We start from the raw sequence: 17,597 nt of genomic DNA on the forward strand, positions 1-17,597 counted from the left end.
GTCTCTCTGGTAGCGGAACCCTGGGGGCGGGCCCCGGATTTCCGGTTTCGAGCGCAACGAACGGCCGCGGCGGCGACAGCTACCGCTGAAGCGGCTGCACAGGAGGAAGAAGAGGAGCTGGGCAAGGCGGGAGTCACAGGCGGGAACCCTCGTCATGGGTCCGCGGACCTAGACCTGCGAAAGCTACCGGGCCGGTGCCGAGCTGGTGAGACAGTCGTAGGGGTGGAAGTGGAGAGCGATCAGGCGGAGGATGGGGCTCGGAACGCTGAGGGAGAGGGCCCTTGGGCCGACGAGTGGGAGGAATGGCGGCGTCGGAATATTGAAGGAACGGAATAGGGAGATTTAGGCTGAGGACGGAGAGGAATGGGGCTCAGAACACTGACAGTGGAGGTGTCGGGATTCTGGACGAGGACTTAAAGAATTGAAGGAGGACCCGAAAGCTGAGAGGAGATAGTGGGGCCTCTCAAGAAGAGAGAAATAGGTGTTCAGAACCCTGAGGGGGATTAGTGAGGACCTCTCAGGCAGATGACGGAGAGAAATGGGGGCGTTGGGATGCTTAAAGGGCGGGACGAGATCTCTTTTGTAGGATGAGGAGAAATAGGGTGTCAAAACGCTGACAGTTAGAGGTGGCATGTTCCTGGGACAAGAACAGAGAGGAATGGGGGTTCAGAATGCTGAGGGGAGAAATCAGGGCCTTTCGGGCGGATGAGAGGAATGGAGGATGGGGACGCTGAAGGGAAGGAGTGAGAGAGCTTTTTAGCTGCAGAAGAGGAATAGGGAGGTTCCAGGGCTGAGATTGGGGAGGAGTTGTGGTTCAGAACACTGACAGAGAGGGGAAAATAGGGGGAGGATTTCAGGCTGAGGAACAGGAGAAATGAGGGGCAGTTCAGGTTAGGGTTATGGAGGAGTTGGACTCTGGTAAAGAACACAGGGGAAATTGAGGCAGCACTGAGGTAGCAGGATAAGAGGACATCAGACAGGGAAGGAATGGGAGGATAAAGAGACTGAAAGAGAGAAATTGGGGACTTCTGGGTCAAGAGGGGAACAAATGGGAATCAGAACACTGGCATATAGTGCTGGGACCACAGTCTGAGGACAAGAGGAATGGGGGCCTCTGGAGCTGAGGATAGGGAGTATGGAGGTCTCAGGTGACAAAGGGGAGGAATAGGGGGGCAGTAGATTAAAGACAGAGAATAGCTCCTGGGCCAAGGACAGGGAGAAATGAGGAGGAAGAATGAAAGATCCCTAGGTTGGCAGTAGCCTGATGGGCTTTCAGGCTAAGGATGGGGGAAACAGGTGATCAGGACACTGAAAGTGAGGAATGAGTATCCCTGAGTTGGGAATGGGGCTACCAGATGAAGAGGATGAGGAATGTGAAGCTCCTGGGCCCAGGACGGGGAAGAAGTGGTGGGAATGGGGGTTTTCTCTTCCTTATATTGGCCAGTTGCCTGTGGCAAGTCCCAGGTTTTGGATAAATATTAGTAGATATCAGTGGTTTGTGTGGCCTGGGGCACAACATGTCCCCTTTTACAGCCTATTTCTCCCATTGCCCCCTCCATGTTGCAGGCCCCTGCTCCTTCCTGTAGCGCTCATGGCTGAGGAGTGGCTGGACTGCCCAGCCCTGGGCCCTGGCTGGAAGCGTCGTGAGGTTTTTCGCAAATCTGGTGCCACCTGTGGACGTTCAGACACCTATTACCAGAGGTACTGGTTGGGTTGTGAGCAGAGCCAGGGTAGGGCTTTGCCTGGTTAGGCAGAGTGAAATTGGGATGTGATTAAATTTATGGGTGGAGCTAAAATTATGCATATACATGTGATCATTATTTGCAGATTCCATATTTGCAAATTCGCCTGCTCACTAAAATTTGCACTTTCAGAGTCATTACTCAGCTGTGCTTTCATGGTCATTTGTGGACATGCACAGAGCAGCAAAAAATTTAAGTCACTTGATGCACATATTCCCAGGTTGAACAAAACCTTATTTCAGTACTTGTACTATAAACAAGTCCTTTTCATGGTCTACTTAGTACCATGTTTTTCAAATTTTTGTGCTGTTTGTAATGGTCCCCAAGCGTAGTGCTGAAGTGCTATCATCTAGTGTTCTAAGTGCAAAAAGTCTGTGATGTACCCTAGGAGAAAATACATGTTAAATAAACTTCGTTTAGGTGTGAGTTGCAGTGCTGTTGGCTGTGAGTCCTGTATCAGTGAATCAAAAGTGTATATCTAAGAAAAGAGGAGGAAGTTTGCCAATTTGTACGTGAGGCTGCTCCAGAAAGTGCTCAAGTAATATCTATAGTACATGATGGAGCTAAGGAAAAGGCAAAAAAGTTGTACATAAATTGGTAGATCCATGAGATGCTGACCAATAAAATAAAGTGTAGTGGACAGCATTATGAAGCTGAAAGCCAAGGACAATGACAGTCATGTTTCCCAGATTTAGGAAAATGTTAAACCTATTGCAGCTAGTGCTCGCTATCTCAGACGTTTTAAGAGGTTGATACATTGTGAAAAATGTTAAATTTGCATGCAAGGCAAGTTCTTAAGATTAGAAGTCTGTGGAAGATTTTTAAAAATACCTGCAAAGTGTTATGTGGGAAAACAGGTATGTAGGAGAGTAGATTTTCAATGCTGGTGAGACTGGCTTGTTTTACATGGACATTGGCAGAGAAACCTACATAATGCAGATGGACTCCGAAGCTCCTGGCTTTACATCGTTCAAAGACCAAAGACCACACAGTTAATTACTTGTAAGAAGAGTATATTAACTAGAGTGTCTTTAAACAGAAACACATGTAAAACAAGGTTACATAGAATCAGTTTACAAAAATACTATGACCAGAGGCTCGTAGGAACCTAACTTGTAGTTCCACTAGGAGCAGTGGTTCTATATTCACTAATTCAGTGTTCAAGGTGACTTGAACACAACTACCATGAATAATGAAATTAGACTGTAATACATAAACATACATGTTTATAAACAATTTACACTTAAGGATTTAAGATATATTAGTGATATACTAGTTACTATATTTTCTACCCTTTTCCTGAACTTTGTCTAAGTTGCTGTTTTCCTGGAGGAATATAATAAAATTACATTTATTTCTATTTAGTTGTGTATTCACATATTTATAACGTATAAAACTTTCAACATTTATAAATATAAGTGCAGTTATCAAGCATTATAAAGGATCAGAGATTTTACCCTAATTAGGTCAAGATAACAAGTGAGTATGTCACAGTTTTATGGATGCTGGTAGGAGATAAGAGATTCCTGGGTTGGAGATGAAAGAGTTTATTACTCATAGCAATAGCAGTATCCAGAATGACATAATTTTTGCGTGATTCCCTGAATGCCAGTTCCCACATGGTGAAATGAAGAGGGCTAACTGGCACGTGCACATGCACTGAGTTGTAGGAAAGGAACCCTGAGCTTAAGAAATCCAATTTTTTATAATGTTTAGGACAGTAAGAATGTTTTCCTTTTGCTCTAGAAGGAGACCCTTTGTCTTATCTTCCAAGGTTGGTTGTTGTACAAACATCCTTGAAAAGATAGTTAATAAGGACAGTTTGTGCCTTTCTTTCAAGACATGCAGAAATGCAAGAGACCTGTGGAGTATTGTGATCTAACATTAATTACTTTCACTTTATTTTTATGTAGTTGCATTTATTTGTTTACACATCTATTTGTATGTGTATTTGTATGTACATTTTTATATGTATATATATGTTTTATTAACTGATTGATTTTAGAGAGAGACATCAGTTTGTTGTTCCACTTATTTATGCATTCACTCATTGGTTGCTTCTCGTATATGCCCTCACCAGAGATTGAACCTGCAACCTTGGTACAATGCTCTAACCAACTGAGCTACCTGGCCAGCCCTATATATGTAGGTTTTAAAATGTTTGTTTCTTTTTTTTTTTTGATATGTTTTTATTAATTTCAGAGAGGAAGGGAGAGGGGGAGAGAGATAGAAACGTCAGTGATGAGAGAGAATCATCAATCAGCTGCCTCCGACATGCCTCCTACTGGGGATCAAGCCTGCAGTCCAGGCGTGTGCCCTGACTGGAAATCGAACCTTGACTTTTCTGGTTCATGGGTTAGTGCTCAACCACTGAGCCACACTGGCCAGACTAAACATTTGTTTCTTACATAAATTTGCTTGTTTATGTATTTAGTATGGAATGCTAACACATTTACATTATTTAATGTATTTGTGTTCCTATTTGTGTCTATATTCACTTACGTAGAATACTACTAGTAGTATATATTATAAATACATGTACATTCATTTGCATTTATGTTATTTGTTAATGTTTGTATACTTGCTGGTATTTATACACCTTTAATATTCTCGCTATTTAGAGTAAGTTGGGGTAGGGCCTGGTCAGGCAGATCCCAGGCTACCTACTGTATTCCACCAACCCTGCAGGCCTGTTCACTGCCCAGTGGGAGGGTTGTGTGGGTGGAGTGGCAATGGCTCCACCTGGGTACCAACCCTTCCTGGCCCACCTCCAGCCCTACAGGAGACAGGATCCGAAGCAAAGTTGAGCTGACCCGATACCTGGGCCCTTCGTGCGACCTCACCCTCTTCGACTTCAAACAAGGCATCCTTTGCTATCCAGCCCCCAAGGTACTACACAATGTGGGGTATCCAGACACAGGGGTGGCTGAGCCACCTAGCACCCACTCACTAACCTACATTCTTCCTGCCCTTGCTCTTATCTCTAGGCCCAATCCTTGGCTCTCCCCAGCAGGAAGCGGAAGAAGCCTTCGAAGCCAGTTAAAGCTCGGAAATGTCAGGTTGGATCCCAGAGGGTTGAGGTCAGAAAGGAGGCCCCAGGGGGTGAAACCAAGGCTGATGCTGACACAGCCCCTGCTTCTCTCCCTGGGCCTGGGTGAGTGTTAACCTAAAGTGAAATGAGTGGGTGAGGGTTGTGGTTGGGGGTGCACTAAGGGCTCCACACTCATGTTTCCTGTCTCAGGTACTGTGAGAACTGTGGGATCAGCTTCTCAGGGGATGGTACCGGAAGGCAGCGGCTCAAGACATTGTGCAAAGACTGCCGAGGTGAGTGGCTCCCTAGGACACTGGGAGATAGGGGCTAGAATAGGTCTGGTGTCAGGCTAGGACACCAGTGTCAGGCTAGAAGTTGAATGGTGAATGTCAGGGCAAAGGCATTGGATGAGGTCAGATATCTGATGCTCTCTTTCCACTTCTCTTAAATCGCCTTCCCCCCAGCGCAGAGAATTGCTTTCAACCGGGAGCAGAGGAAGTTTAAGGTAAGCACAACCTGTCTCATCACAAGTGTGTGGTGGGAGCAAGATGTGATAGGTGCTAGTGGAAGGTCTGAAGGAATGGTGATGGTTCCACAGGATGTCAGGGTTATTTTTTGGGAGCTAGCCATAGTCACCAGACTGTAATGGGAGTTAAAGGAGTGTTAGTAGACACAATGGTGGAGGTAGACATTGTGATGGCCTCGATGATGTTGGCTAATCAGTAATTATCAGTTATAGTAATGAAGCAAATGGGGGACCAGCAGACATGGTAATAGGAGCTAATATAGGGTCAGCAGACACTTGAGGGGCAGTTCTTCTGGAGTCACTCTGCTTGGGCCTGTGACCTTGCCCCACCCTTTCCTGGCAGCGTGTGGGCTGCGGAGAGTGTGCAGCCTGCCGGGTAACCGAAGACTGCGGGGCTTGTTCTACCTGCCTTCTGCAGCTGCCCCATGATGTGGCCTCGGGGCTGTTCTGCAAGTGTGAACAGAGACGGTGCCTCCGGATTGTGGAAAAGGTGAGTTGGGCAGGTGGGGTGGGCCCAAGGCTAACCCTAGCCCCTGGCCCTCATAGCCCTGGCCCCGTGCATCATGCCTCTGGCCCCCCAACAGAGCCGAGGGTGTGGAGTTTGCCGGGGCTGTCAGACCCGAGAGGACTGTGGCCGTTGCCGAGTCTGCCTTCGCCCTCCCCGCCCTGGTCTCAGGCGCCAGTGGAGGTGCGTCCAGCGGCGCTGCCTACGAGTGAGTCAGGCTGGAGGGGCCGGTGCTGGTGGGGCCAGGGCTGGGGCAGAGCTCATTCTGCTATTAAACTTGCTGCTGCTGCTGCTTTCTCCCAACCTGGCCTTGCCCACCTCATGTCTTCTTTTCTCCTTCACGCTACTGTCACCTCCCTGGCCCCACCTACCTGTCCCTGTCTGCCAGCATCTTGCCCACCGCCTGCGTCGCCACCATCAGCGATGTCAACGACGCCCTCCCCTAGCTGTGGCTCCCCCTGCTGTGAGTGCCCCATTCCACACACTACCTATCTGTCCCGTGCATGCTTTCTGCACTCCTTGGTGGGGAGGGTCCTGTGTCTGCCTGGTGCCACCAACCCTAAACTAAACTACTTTTTCGGCTTTCTCCTAGGGTAAGCGTAGCCGCCGCAGAGGAGGCTGCGACTCCAAGAAGGCTGCCAGGCGGCGCCCCCGAACCCAGCCACTGCCTCCGCTTCCCCCATCACGGCCTCCAGAGTCCCCAGAGCTGGTGAGGCCCTACAGGGCGGGGGAAGGCACAACCCTAATCTTACCCAGTATCTACCTTGACCCCACCCCATTTGCCTCTGCAGCACCCCAGAGCCCTGGGCCCCTCATCACCTGCCGAGTTCATCTATTACTGTATAGACGAGGACGAGCTAGTGAGTGGCCCCATCTTACCTGGACAAGCGTAGACTCTTCCAGGGCACTTGGTTAAGCCCAAAGAAGCACATGCTGCAGTGGGCTTAATAGGGGAATAGCAAGGCACAGTAATGGGTACTATTATGGGATGAGCAGACAATGGGGGAGGGACTAATATGAGATCAACAGCTGCAGTGCTAGTACCTAATGTCATATGAAGCAACATTCTGGTTGGGCTGAAAGAAGAAAAGCTGACATGGTGACCAGAGTTTACACTGTGAGTAGATGTAGCAGCTGTGGTGATAGGTGCTAATAGAGGGTCAGCAAAATCCTGTTGGAGGTGGGGAGGTCAAAGATGTTGTCTTGGTAGCTAGTAGGGGACTAGCAGATAGAGTAATGGATACTGTGTTGGAGCAGCCACAATGCTAATAGTATCGAGAGGTATTTGGTACAGTGATAGTGCCTGATGTCGGACCAGCAAATACTGACATGTGACTAGTGGGAGTCAGGCTAAGACTACTGTGCATCCAGTTCCCTCCCATGGGGCTAGTGGAGGAGCAACAGGAACAGTACTGTAATAGTCCTAGTGACAGCTCCCCTATTCCCTCTGTCTCCCAGCAACCTTACACAAACCGCCGGCAGAACCGAAAGTGTGGGGCCTGTGCAGCCTGCCTGCGGCGGATGGACTGTGGCCACTGTGACTTCTGCTGTGACAAGCCCAAATTCGGGGGCAGCAACCAGAAGCGCCAGAAGTGTCGTTGGCGCCAATGCCTGCAATTTGCCATGGTGGGTGGGGCAGGAAGGGTTAGGTGGACAGGATAGGTTGGGCCAGGTCCCCCAGTGCCTGGGAGTGGTGGACAGACCTGGTATGTGGGTGGGGCAGGCCAGATGGGTCTTGCAGCTTCAGAGGGGTGGGTGGGGCAGTGGGTTTGGTCAAGGAATAGCAGATACCATGCCAGGGTAAATGAGGAATCCAGGTGGCATTGGCAACGAGAGTAGCAGGCTCAGTGATAAGGGGCCTATATGAAAGCAGATTCTCTGCTGGTACTAATGGGATCAGCAGGCATGTTGTTGAGGGCAGGGTGGTATGGTCAGGTCACTGCATCAGGTGGCCATAACATCCTACCTTTCCTCACAGAAGCGCCTGCTGCCAAGTGTCTGGGCAGGTTCCGAGGATGGGGCAGGGTCGCCCCCACCTTACCCTCGTCGAAAGAGGCCTGGATCGACTCGACGGCCCCGTCTGGGCCATACCTTGAAGCCCCCCTTGGGCACACCCACAGCCCGACCAGACCATACCCAGACTCCAATGAAGCAGGAAACAGGCAGTGGCTTTGTGTTGCCCCCGCCTGGCACTGACCTTGTGTTCTTACGGGAGGGTGCAAGCAGTCCTGTGCAGGTGCCTGGCCCTTCACCAGCTTCTACAGAACCCCGGTTGCAGGTGAGGGCCCCACCTTACTGTGCCCTTCCCAACCCTATCCAGCCCCGTTCCAGGAAGCTGGGACCAAGTCTGCTGCAATCCTCCTTCACACAGGAGGCCCAGTGCCCTGGCCTGAGTTGGGTTGTGGTCTTACCCCAGGTGAAGCAAGAGAAGGCGGATGCCCAGGAAGACTGGACACCGGGTACAGCCATCCTGACTTCTGTATCGCCGCCTGGCTGCCCCAGCAAGGTGGGGGTCAGTGATGGGTGATCTGTGAGCAGAGTGATGGTGAGCCATGATGGTGGTTCTTTGAGCAGAGCAATAGGTGTGCTGATTGCAGCTTTTCCACAGAATTACCCTGCCTTCCCCAGGCAACTAGCTTTGCCTGCTTTGCTGCCCAGCTAACAAAAATGGAAATCTTTGAGGAATGGGAAAGGTTTGTAGACAGATGGTTTTTCTGTGCTGAAGTGTGATAGAAGTGGAATTTGTCAGCACAGTGACAGGTTGGCTGATAGAGACTCTTTCCTCAGGCCAACTGTGCCTTTCTGACTGTCGCCCGTTTCCCACCTCTCCCAGGCAGTAGACTCAGGCCTGCCACTTGTGAAGCAAGAACCACCTGACCCTGAGGAGGACAAGGAGAAGAGCAAGGATGACTCAGCCTCTGATTCGGCCCCAGAGGAGGAGGCAGGAGGGGCTGGCACGCCAGTGGTCAGTGCTGGGGAACACCACACCCTGCCCTGACCCAGCTTAAACCCCACCAGCTATGTTGACCCATGATATTAATTCTTCCCCAGATCACGGAGATTTTCAGCCTGGGTGGAACCCGCCTTCGGGACACAGCAGTCTGGTTGCCAAGGTGTGCCCCGTATAGTGAGGGGTGGGGATGGGTTGGGTTCTGGTCAGATGTGGGCCTTGAGTTTTGAAAGTGCAGCCAATATTTTGGCATGATGCAGTGGGAGGTAAAGGCCCCACACCACTGCATTGATCATGATCAATGAGGAGGTATATGTAGGCCCTTAGAGATTTCCAGAGGTGCAGGTCAGGTCTCATTGATGGGGTGGGTCAAGGGAGATGACTTGGTGCTCTATGATGACATTAGAAAGAAAAAGGAAAGGAAAGCGTGGTCCCTAAGAAAAACCAGCAGGAGTCAGACTTTAAATTTTACTCAGAGAATCATCATTTGGGGTCTTCAATGCCTTTAGAGTCTCCAAGAGATGACCAGGTGGGCAGGGTAGTGGTGGGTGGGCAGGAGATCAGGGTCCACACGCAACTGTGATCTTGGACTAGTCTTGCACCTCCTGGGGCATCCTCTGGAGGGGGTTAGGCTATGTTTCTTGAGCCTTTCCTGGGTCTGTTGAGGTTAACAGTTTCATCTGCTGTGCAGAACTGTCCTTGCAGGCCTGGCAACAGGATGAAGGATAGGTGCCTCTAAGGACTGGGATAGTGGGAACACAGGAAATGCTACTTCCTGCAGAATGTTGACAGGCTCCACACACAGCCCTAGACACAGGCAACATAAACTATTGGCCTCAGCACCTGGATACCTTTGTTCTTACAAACTAGTTCTGCAGGCCAAAAACCCTTCCATCTGCCCTTGGGCAATTACAGAACTACTGATTGAGTCCCTGCTGGATACACTTCAGTGCGAGAGATACAGCAGTAAGATACAATGACCGTGGAAGGCTTATCCTTCAGGAGACAGGATTCTAACCTTCAGGGAGCTTAAAATCTAACTGGGGAAACAGTTTCCCAGTGCATGAAATCATTACATAAAACAGAGAAGGTAATGATGTGTTATGTTTGTAATGGAAGATTTTAGAAGAGAGCAGAGAGAAAGACTAATTAAGGGGAAGTGGATGGCCAACACAGAATAGTAGGAAATGGTTTTGTGATGCTCCATTTTGTACATAGCAAACCTCATTCAACATACAGACCTGCTCCCTCTTCTCTAGGTCCAAGGACCTTAAAAAACCTGGAACTAGAAAGCAGTAGACTGGAGGCTTCTGCAGACTGTAGGATTCAAGGTGAAATTTACGGACCGGCTTTATGAGAGACAACACCATAAAGGTCCAGAGGCTGGACCATAAAGCGATTGCCAGGGCTTGTGTAGGAAAATCAGTGGGAACTGGAAAAACCTACCACCAAACCAGAGGAGCAGGCCTGTTCAGTCCTTTGTTATAGAGGAAGTAAGGAAGAAAGGAAGAGAAAGAGTAGAAAGTTGGTGCATCTGCTCCAAATGGTGCAAATCCCAGAAGGCTGAGCATGATAAGAAGTTTGAATATTAGGGGTGGAGGAGCTGGGTTTGGGGCTGGGGGGTAGAATTAGAGCCACCATAAAACAAGCTAAACAAGCCATCTTCATAAGTAATATTAAATGGCTTCTGGGTGAGACCTGGCAGTGTCTCTAAACATTTCCTCAGGGAGACAGCAATCGAAAATGTAATGTGAATAAATAAGGAAAGGAACTGCAATTTGGTGAGTTCTTCCTTATGGATCCAGTTCGTTTCTCAGAACAGTCTTTTTAGGAAGACATTGATTTTGCCCATTTTAACAGATGGAAAAACAGACTCAGAAATTAAATAACTTGTCAAACAGCTAGTATTGTTAGAACCTAGAATCAAACTAGGTTGTAAAATTTTGTTCTTTAAGCCACTAACCTGTAAACTGTAATCCTGAGTTCAATAATGTGTAATAATATAGTAACAAGTTTCCAGTGACTCTGAAAACAAGATAGATTAAGCATTGTAACAAATCCCTTACACTGCTGTCTCTGGCATGGTTTAGGGAGTGGCAAGGCAGTGTGGATGGGGTCACCTTGTTAGAGCATCTGTGCATCCAGAGACTGGATTCTTTCCAGATCACTGGTGTTGCATGGGATTCCTCAAACCCTAAAGGGTATCCTTCCCCACTGGCTCCTGTCCGTTTTGCTTATTTCCTTCACTCCTCCTCAGCCAAAGCAGTCTTTGGAAGTAGAGCTGCCAGCCTGGCTCATCTTTCTTAACAACTTGTGTCCCCTGCCCCTTGACATTTTTGCGTGGTTTCTGCTCTCAGCCCGTGTCTTCTAGTAATATGAGTTCCTGCTTTGAGTCCTGTCAAAGGGCCAGTCTTGGCTCAGCCCTGCCTCACTTTCCAATACTTTGCATAGTGCTAAAAGTGATTAGACATGAAGTTCATTACTCAGCCAGCTTTACAAGGCCAAGACTGAGTGTGCCCCCTTAAATTTTGTAGCTTATGTGCTTCCCTCGCCTTATTCTAGTCCTAGCCTGGCAACTTTAGATAATTCATATGTAGATTAGCTATTTCCTTGCTGTAATTCATGATACAGCCCTATGCCACCCTCCTATGCCCCTTTCTTTGCCTCATCCTACCTACTTCAGCCAGAGTCAACTGGATAATTTTCTGCTATTGTTTTGCTCCCCCCAGGATCTAACCACCCAACCGTAGTCTGATAGTTTTGACAATGATATCCTATGTGAAATTTATTTGATTGGTATTCTGACTGATGAAATAAGAATTTGGTTACCATGTGTATCAGGGTACAATCAGAAAAGCAGCACCACTAGTATAAAGATTTTATATATATGTATGTATGTATATTTATATATATGTATATATGTATATATATGTTTACTACTTTAAGGGATTTATTATAGGGATTTGACCATATGCAATTGTGGGAGCTGGTTAAACAGTCTCTGTAAGGCTGTTATCTTTGCATCTAATGCTGGAGCTTGAAGTCTGCAGGGCAGGCAATCGGGAAGGGAAGATGGATATAAAGTGTGGGAGACCGAGGACACATTGGCGCCCACAAGCACAAGCTGGACCCCCCGCAGATGGCCTGGAACCTATGTCATTCTCTCACCACCTCCAACTTCGATGATGTGGGTGTCCTGCAGAAGAAGCTGGTGCCCTTCATCACAGAGTTAAATATGCATCGGGCCTAGCAATTTGAGAAGCTGAAGGAAGATCCTGGGGAAGGTGGAGCAGCTGCAGACCTGGCTCCACACCTTGGAGGCCAGCCAGCAAATAAATGACAACATCTGAACTGCAACAGTGCCTGGTGCCCCTGCACCAACCTTCAAAGTGTAAAAACAATATGCTGCTGTTTCACTTCTGCCCTCCAGTTAGCACATAAAATGTTTCTTGTGGCCCATTCTAACCGGAAGCATATGGGGAAGGGAGTTCTGGGAAACCTAGACTAGTCAAGGTGACATATCACAAAGCCACCCTGTCATGAATCAGCTCCAAAGGGTCTCACTACTCACCTGAGGATAAGTTGATAAAGCTACATTGCTGGAAATGCAAAGCGGAGGAAGACCATGGGTTTCATGGTGACCCCAGCAATACAGAAATTGCGTCAAACCCACCCAGTAGAAATGTGGGTCTCGGCTCTTTGCTACAAGTATTGAGAACCTGGCCCGTGGTAGGCACTGAACTTAATACTGGGGTACAGGAATGAAAAAGACATGGTCCATGCAATTTTATTAAATACATCAATATGTATTGCAAATGGTGAATGGATTTCCAACTTTCATGGAATTTAATGGTGAAAATATAGAATTCAGAAAACTATCAAGAGGATAGCCCTTGTATGAACCTTGTTGGGGCACAATAGGAATTGGTAATAATATAGTTTCTGTCTCTAAACTGTTCTATTTTAAAATTATTTTTAAATATTTTTATTGTCCCATTTACTGATTCATATATTTAGTGTATCTCCTGGGAATGTCTTGATGATGGTAACAGTGTTGACTGTGGGACAGTGGGTGGCAAATCACTTCTCTTAGGCCTCCGTGGGGGTTTGGCTTTGGTTGGCTGAATGCCCAAGCTCACCGCGCCAGGCGCCAAGCCCAGCGCTTCCACTTGGAATAGACCCGCCAGGGGGCGCCGGGACCTCGGTCATCCCACCTGGGCTAGAGGAACTCAGCCCCTCACCACTGGTCTGGTCTGGGCGGGCCAGGGGCGTGGCATCTGCTTGCTGAAGGGAAATCGATTCCCCTGCCTCACATAGTGGTGAAACAGGCAAAACCCAACCGGAGTTAAATTACAGGGCTGCCTACGGTGAGCATGCAGCACGAACTCAGGATCAACGCTGGGGACATTCGAGGGCAGCCTGGTGTCGCCCAGGGGCAGCTTCCCCCAGTCGCCGAAACTCATTTAGATGGGGCCCTCCGGGCTTTACGACCTCGGGGGTGTCCTACAGGCGCCCCTGAATCTTCGCAGATTTTCCCAAATGCCTGCGCCTGGCCGAGAATGTTTTCATTCCCTCCCTCTCCAAGGGCATGGTTTCCGGAGATCAGCCGGTGGGCTAGGCACCTATGGGACTAGCTCGCGCCCTCAGGACTCGGTCCAGGGAACCGAGATGACCATCTAATTTATTTCTTTCTTTGTTTGTTTCAGGCTACATAAACTTAGCAGTAAATGAAAATGAGTATTTTACTGAACTGCAATTGAAAGAAGAAGCATTATAGGAGAGAAAAGACAAAATTATTTTAAAAGATTAATTTAAAAAGAAGAAACATTATTTTGTGGCTGAAAAGCTGAACCAGCAATTCAGGAAATGGAATCCAAATCTAGAAACATACCATATACAAAATCCGAAGTGGGTGGATTACAAATGATTAAGGAATGTTAATTTACAGTAAATTGTGGCCTTAAGATGGTATGCACAATAGTTGTGCTTTCGTTATTGTTACATGACAGTGACTGACTAGGCACTGATTTTTTTCTGTGCTCTATGTATTCTAGTGTTCTATGTTCGCCCCCACTTTAGAATGAGAGTAGCAAAGTGTAATTCTTAACTGGCTTTAAGATATTAACTACCACCTTGCTTTTGGCTGGAAATACAGTAGTGGTCTCCACCTGTGCAGAGGGCCCCTCCCAGCTTCCCTGGGATCCGGATTCTCAGGGCCTGATTACCTGCACTTCTGATCCACACATCCTGACTTTGGTCCAATGTGACCCTTGACTCAGACTCTTGGTTTTTATTGTGCCCAGCCATTCATATCATTGCACTGCCAGCCCAACTGGTCTGCACCCCCCCACCCCAGAGTACCCTAAGTCTAAAGCCTGGTTTCTGCCCAGTGCAATAAGATTTTATTAATAGGTTTATCATCACTGGTTGGGTAGGCTGACAAGGCAGGCTCTCTCAGCCTTGTCTTTACTGTAAAATGAGGACAATACCTGCTGTTCCATTAACCTATGAGATATTTGTGAGGCTCAAACATTTTACGTGTGAAAATACCTTGCAAATTACTGTAAAGAACTACAAAAATACAAAAGGTGGACTTGTGATGATTTACATTACCAAGATTAACCTAGGGGTGGCCACAAAATTTAATAACCTTCCCACAAAATGCCCACTAACCTTTCTCGTGCTTTTAGACTGATTACAGGATATAAATAGCCAAGGCCAAATGGAATGTTATTATATCTTCGACTTCACTTCGGGTAAAGGATGCTTTTTTCTGCTGTTCTGATGAACCCTAGAGGAAGAGGGCGAGGTCCGCAGGAGACCTGACCAGGGCGTGGTGAGGTCCGCGCAGACTCAGCTCCTCCGCTCCCAGAGGAAGTGTCGGGTGCCGGCGTCTTCGGTCACCATGGTGACGAGACCAACTTCCGTCCTACCCACCTGCCTGTTGCCCCGCGAGGCTCACCATGGCAACCAGACATCCGGGTCTGGGAAGCTGGTTCTGCAGGTCTCCACCGTTAGGGAAACGGGGCGGACGCCGCCCCCATCCTGAGGGGACTCGAAAATGTACAGCCAGAGGTTTGGCATCGTACAGCGGGAGGTTAAGGGCCCCACTCCCAAAGTGGTGATTGTGGTAAGCACGGGATGTGTGCGGGTCTCTACCGCTTTCTGCATCCTCGCGCACTCTAGCCTAGCTGAGCCCAACCTGGCCTCTAGCTGGGGCTCCCTCAAGGGGAACAGGTGCCGGATACGACGGGGTTGAATTTTGAAAGGAAGGATAATTTCTCTTCCGTATGCCGTCCCTTCCAACTCCCATACTCCCCCACCCCCACCCCCACCCCGCGTCAGTTACGATATTTAGATTCTGTATTTGGCGAATCACTAGTTGGGATCTTGAGGGTTTCCAGCCTCCAAGACACCAGAAGGAGGTTGTCCCTTGAAATGTGTGGAGTGTGTGTCACGGGAAGGGCGGTGGGCCAGGCAGCAGGAAATCAGGTCTAGGCTGGCGGTGATTTGGCTGTGTGATCTTGGTCTGGTCCTACACCCCTAGGAGAATTGTCTGTGGAAGGGGTGTTGGGCTGTGAGGGTTTGTGAGTGGTTATAGAGCCCTTCCTGTGTGAACTCAACTGTAACAGAAGTGTCCCTGCAGGCCCAAATGGAAATAGGACAGTTTGTTGCCTGGAAGGCTGGGGTGGTCATAGGAAGCTGGGGGAATGCTGCCTGCTGCAGAATTTGATGGCTGCTTCTCAGAACCCCAGGCACTTGGTGCATGCACTGGTATTTTAACAGGCTTGAAAACTTCCATGTGTAATTAGGCAGTTATAAGGATCCTGCTGCATGCACAGCACTGTGGGAGATACAGGTGTGAATACAATGACCCTGGGAGGTTTACCCTTCAATAGAAGTCTGATCCTTGCCTTCAAGTTGCTTATTACCTAATAGCAGAAACAACTTGCTCATTCATAAAATCATTAAAGGTTAACAGTAGATAATGATATGCTATAGTCTGTGATGACACTTTATGAAAGAAAGATCAGGGATAATGAATGATACAGTTTTATGTTCCATGGTGCACATAGCAATTATCAGTCAATTTATAGACCTGTTCCCTTTTTTCTAAGTCCAAGGACTATAGGATTTGGTCTGGAAGTCAGTACACTGAGTTTTTGCAGACTATAGGGTTCAAGGTAAATAATTACAGATACTTCATGAGGGACGGAAACTTACCTACTTTGGGTTTGATATCAGAACACGGAACTCAGGGCCTGGTGCCCATTGGTCATGTGCCATTACTTTTTCTGGGAACCAGTAAGGATTTCTGTTCCACCAAATTACCACCAAACCAAAGAAGCAAACATATTTAATGCTTTGAGCTTATAGAAAAATAAAAAGGAAATGATGAGAGTCGGTGCATCTCAGATGTCAGAGTGTGATAAGAAATGTGGATGTTAGAGGTTGCAGAGTTGTGGAGGGAGAAGAGTAAAAGCCATCAGAGCTGAGACTTGGATGCTAAACAACTCCACCAGAAAAAAGCAATAAGAGATGTAATGTCTGAAGTAATGGAAAAGCGAAATGAGCCACTATTTGGTGAGTGCCTCCTAGGAATCCAGTTATTTACTTCTCAAAATAGTTTTTTAGGAGGACATTTATTTTGATCACGGGTAGAGAGGTAGAGGCCAGAATCAAACCTAGGATATAAGACATTGTTCTTTAAGCTGTAAACTGTAATGCTAGAAACTATAATGTGAGATGTTACAGTAACAAAAGCCTTCAGTGACCTTGAAAATACAAGGTAGTTACAAAATTCTGTGTTCTCCTGCCTTTAGCATGGTTTAGAACCCAATGTGCACACATGGCTTTTGAACACTTGAAATATGCCTATAGTCACATGTTGAGATGATAATATTTTGGATATATTGGTTAAATAAAAATATACTATTAAAATTAATTTCCCTTGTTTCTTTTTACTTTTTACTTTTAATTTTATTTTTTCAATTATAGTTTACATTCAATATTATTTTGTATTAGTTTCAAGTGTCTTTTTACTTTTATAAAAAATCTTTTTTAAAAAAATATTTATTATTTATTTATTTGTTTTTATTTTTTTATTGATTTCAGAGAGAGGAAGGGAGAGGGAGAGAGATAGAAACATCAATGATGAGAGAGTCATTGATCGGCTGCTTCCTGCACGCCCCCTACTGGGGATTGAACCCTGATCTCCTGGTTCATGGGTTGACACCATTGAGCCACACTGGCTGGGCCTCTTTCTACTTTTTTAAATGCAGCTTGTATTTCTGTTAAACAGTGCCAGTTTTAACTAATGACAAGACTGTGCATGGATTGGCATCATCTTGTTAGAGAACTCCAGGTCATACCTTATTCACCCAGACAATAGGTCCTTCCTGACTCCAGAGTCCTGCATAGGATGCCCCAAGCCTTAAAGGACTTCCTGACCCCCTGGCTACTGCTCAGGCTTCTTCTCACCACCCTCTAACCCCATTCCCCTCTTCAGTCAAAATGTACCTCAGAGCCTGATTCTTGCCCGGATAACTCAAGACAATTGATTCCTGATGACCTTGGTGCTTGGTTCCTGTTCTTAGCCCGTATGTATGTCTTCTGGGAACTTGACTTCCTATGTGTATCCTGTCCAAGGTGCAGTCTTGACCCTGCTCTGTTTTGTTGTCACTGAATCTGCTTTTGCAAAATGCCTTATATATTAGGGAACAGTAATTTGTTAACTGGCTCCAGACTCTAAATAATTCTGATATGGATTAGCTACTTCCCGTGTTATAACCCCCCAGTATCATGTTCTGTCTCCAACTCATCTCAGCCCTGCCTTATCTTGT

At 47.3% G+C, this 17,597-nt stretch overlaps 2 protein-coding genes across 47 annotated transcripts in view; both read left to right on the plus strand.

Moving 5' to 3' along the window:
- The window catches only part of LOC308562864 (methyl-CpG-binding domain protein 1), a 19,532-nt gene continuing 1,935 nt past the window's right edge, over positions 1–17,597 (plus strand). The window contains exons 1-18 of one of the 46 annotated variants that reach the window (XM_081149306.1): positions 36–205; positions 1,567–1,701; positions 4,517–4,631; positions 4,730–4,896; positions 4,984–5,066; positions 5,238–5,278; positions 5,643–5,789; positions 5,884–6,012; positions 6,193–6,267; positions 6,397–6,513; positions 6,596–6,664; positions 7,263–7,430; positions 7,783–8,082; positions 8,176–8,310; positions 8,638–8,769; positions 8,856–8,917; positions 10,014–10,085; positions 13,461–13,479. In XM_081149306.1, the coding sequence (XP_081005432.1) occupies positions 1,592–1,701; positions 4,517–4,631; positions 4,730–4,896; positions 4,984–5,066; positions 5,238–5,278; positions 5,643–5,789; positions 5,884–6,012; positions 6,193–6,267; positions 6,397–6,513; positions 6,596–6,664; positions 7,263–7,430; positions 7,783–8,082; positions 8,176–8,310; positions 8,638–8,769; positions 8,856–8,917; positions 10,014–10,053 (1,890 nt within the window). In that variant the 5' untranslated portion in view covers positions 36–205; positions 1,567–1,591 and the 3' untranslated portion in view covers positions 10,054–10,085; positions 13,461–13,479. Of the gene's footprint in view, positions 206–1,566; positions 1,702–4,516; positions 4,632–4,729; positions 4,897–4,983; positions 5,067–5,237; positions 5,279–5,642; positions 5,790–5,883; positions 6,013–6,192; positions 6,268–6,396; positions 6,514–6,595; positions 6,665–7,262; positions 7,431–7,782; positions 8,350–8,637; positions 8,770–8,855; positions 8,918–10,013; positions 10,531–11,797; positions 12,739–13,460; positions 16,696–17,597 lie in introns of those variants that run through there. The other 45 variants (XM_081149314.1, XM_081149303.1, XM_081149304.1 and 42 more) reach the window with 45 other exon arrangements.
- The window catches only part of CFAP53 (cilia and flagella associated protein 53), a 24,512-nt gene continuing 21,579 nt past the window's right edge, over positions 14,665–17,597 (plus strand). The window contains exon 1 of the mRNA XM_081149348.1: positions 14,665–14,884. Coding sequence (XP_081005474.1) covers positions 14,816–14,884 — 69 coding nt within the window. The 5' untranslated portion in view covers positions 14,665–14,815. The remainder of the gene's footprint in view (positions 14,885–17,597) is intronic.

Source organism: Miniopterus schreibersii (assembly GCF_964146895.1).
Source record: "Miniopterus schreibersii genome assembly, chromosome: 10".
Classification (NCBI taxonomy): domain Eukaryota; kingdom Metazoa; phylum Chordata; class Mammalia; order Chiroptera; family Miniopteridae; genus Miniopterus; species Miniopterus schreibersii.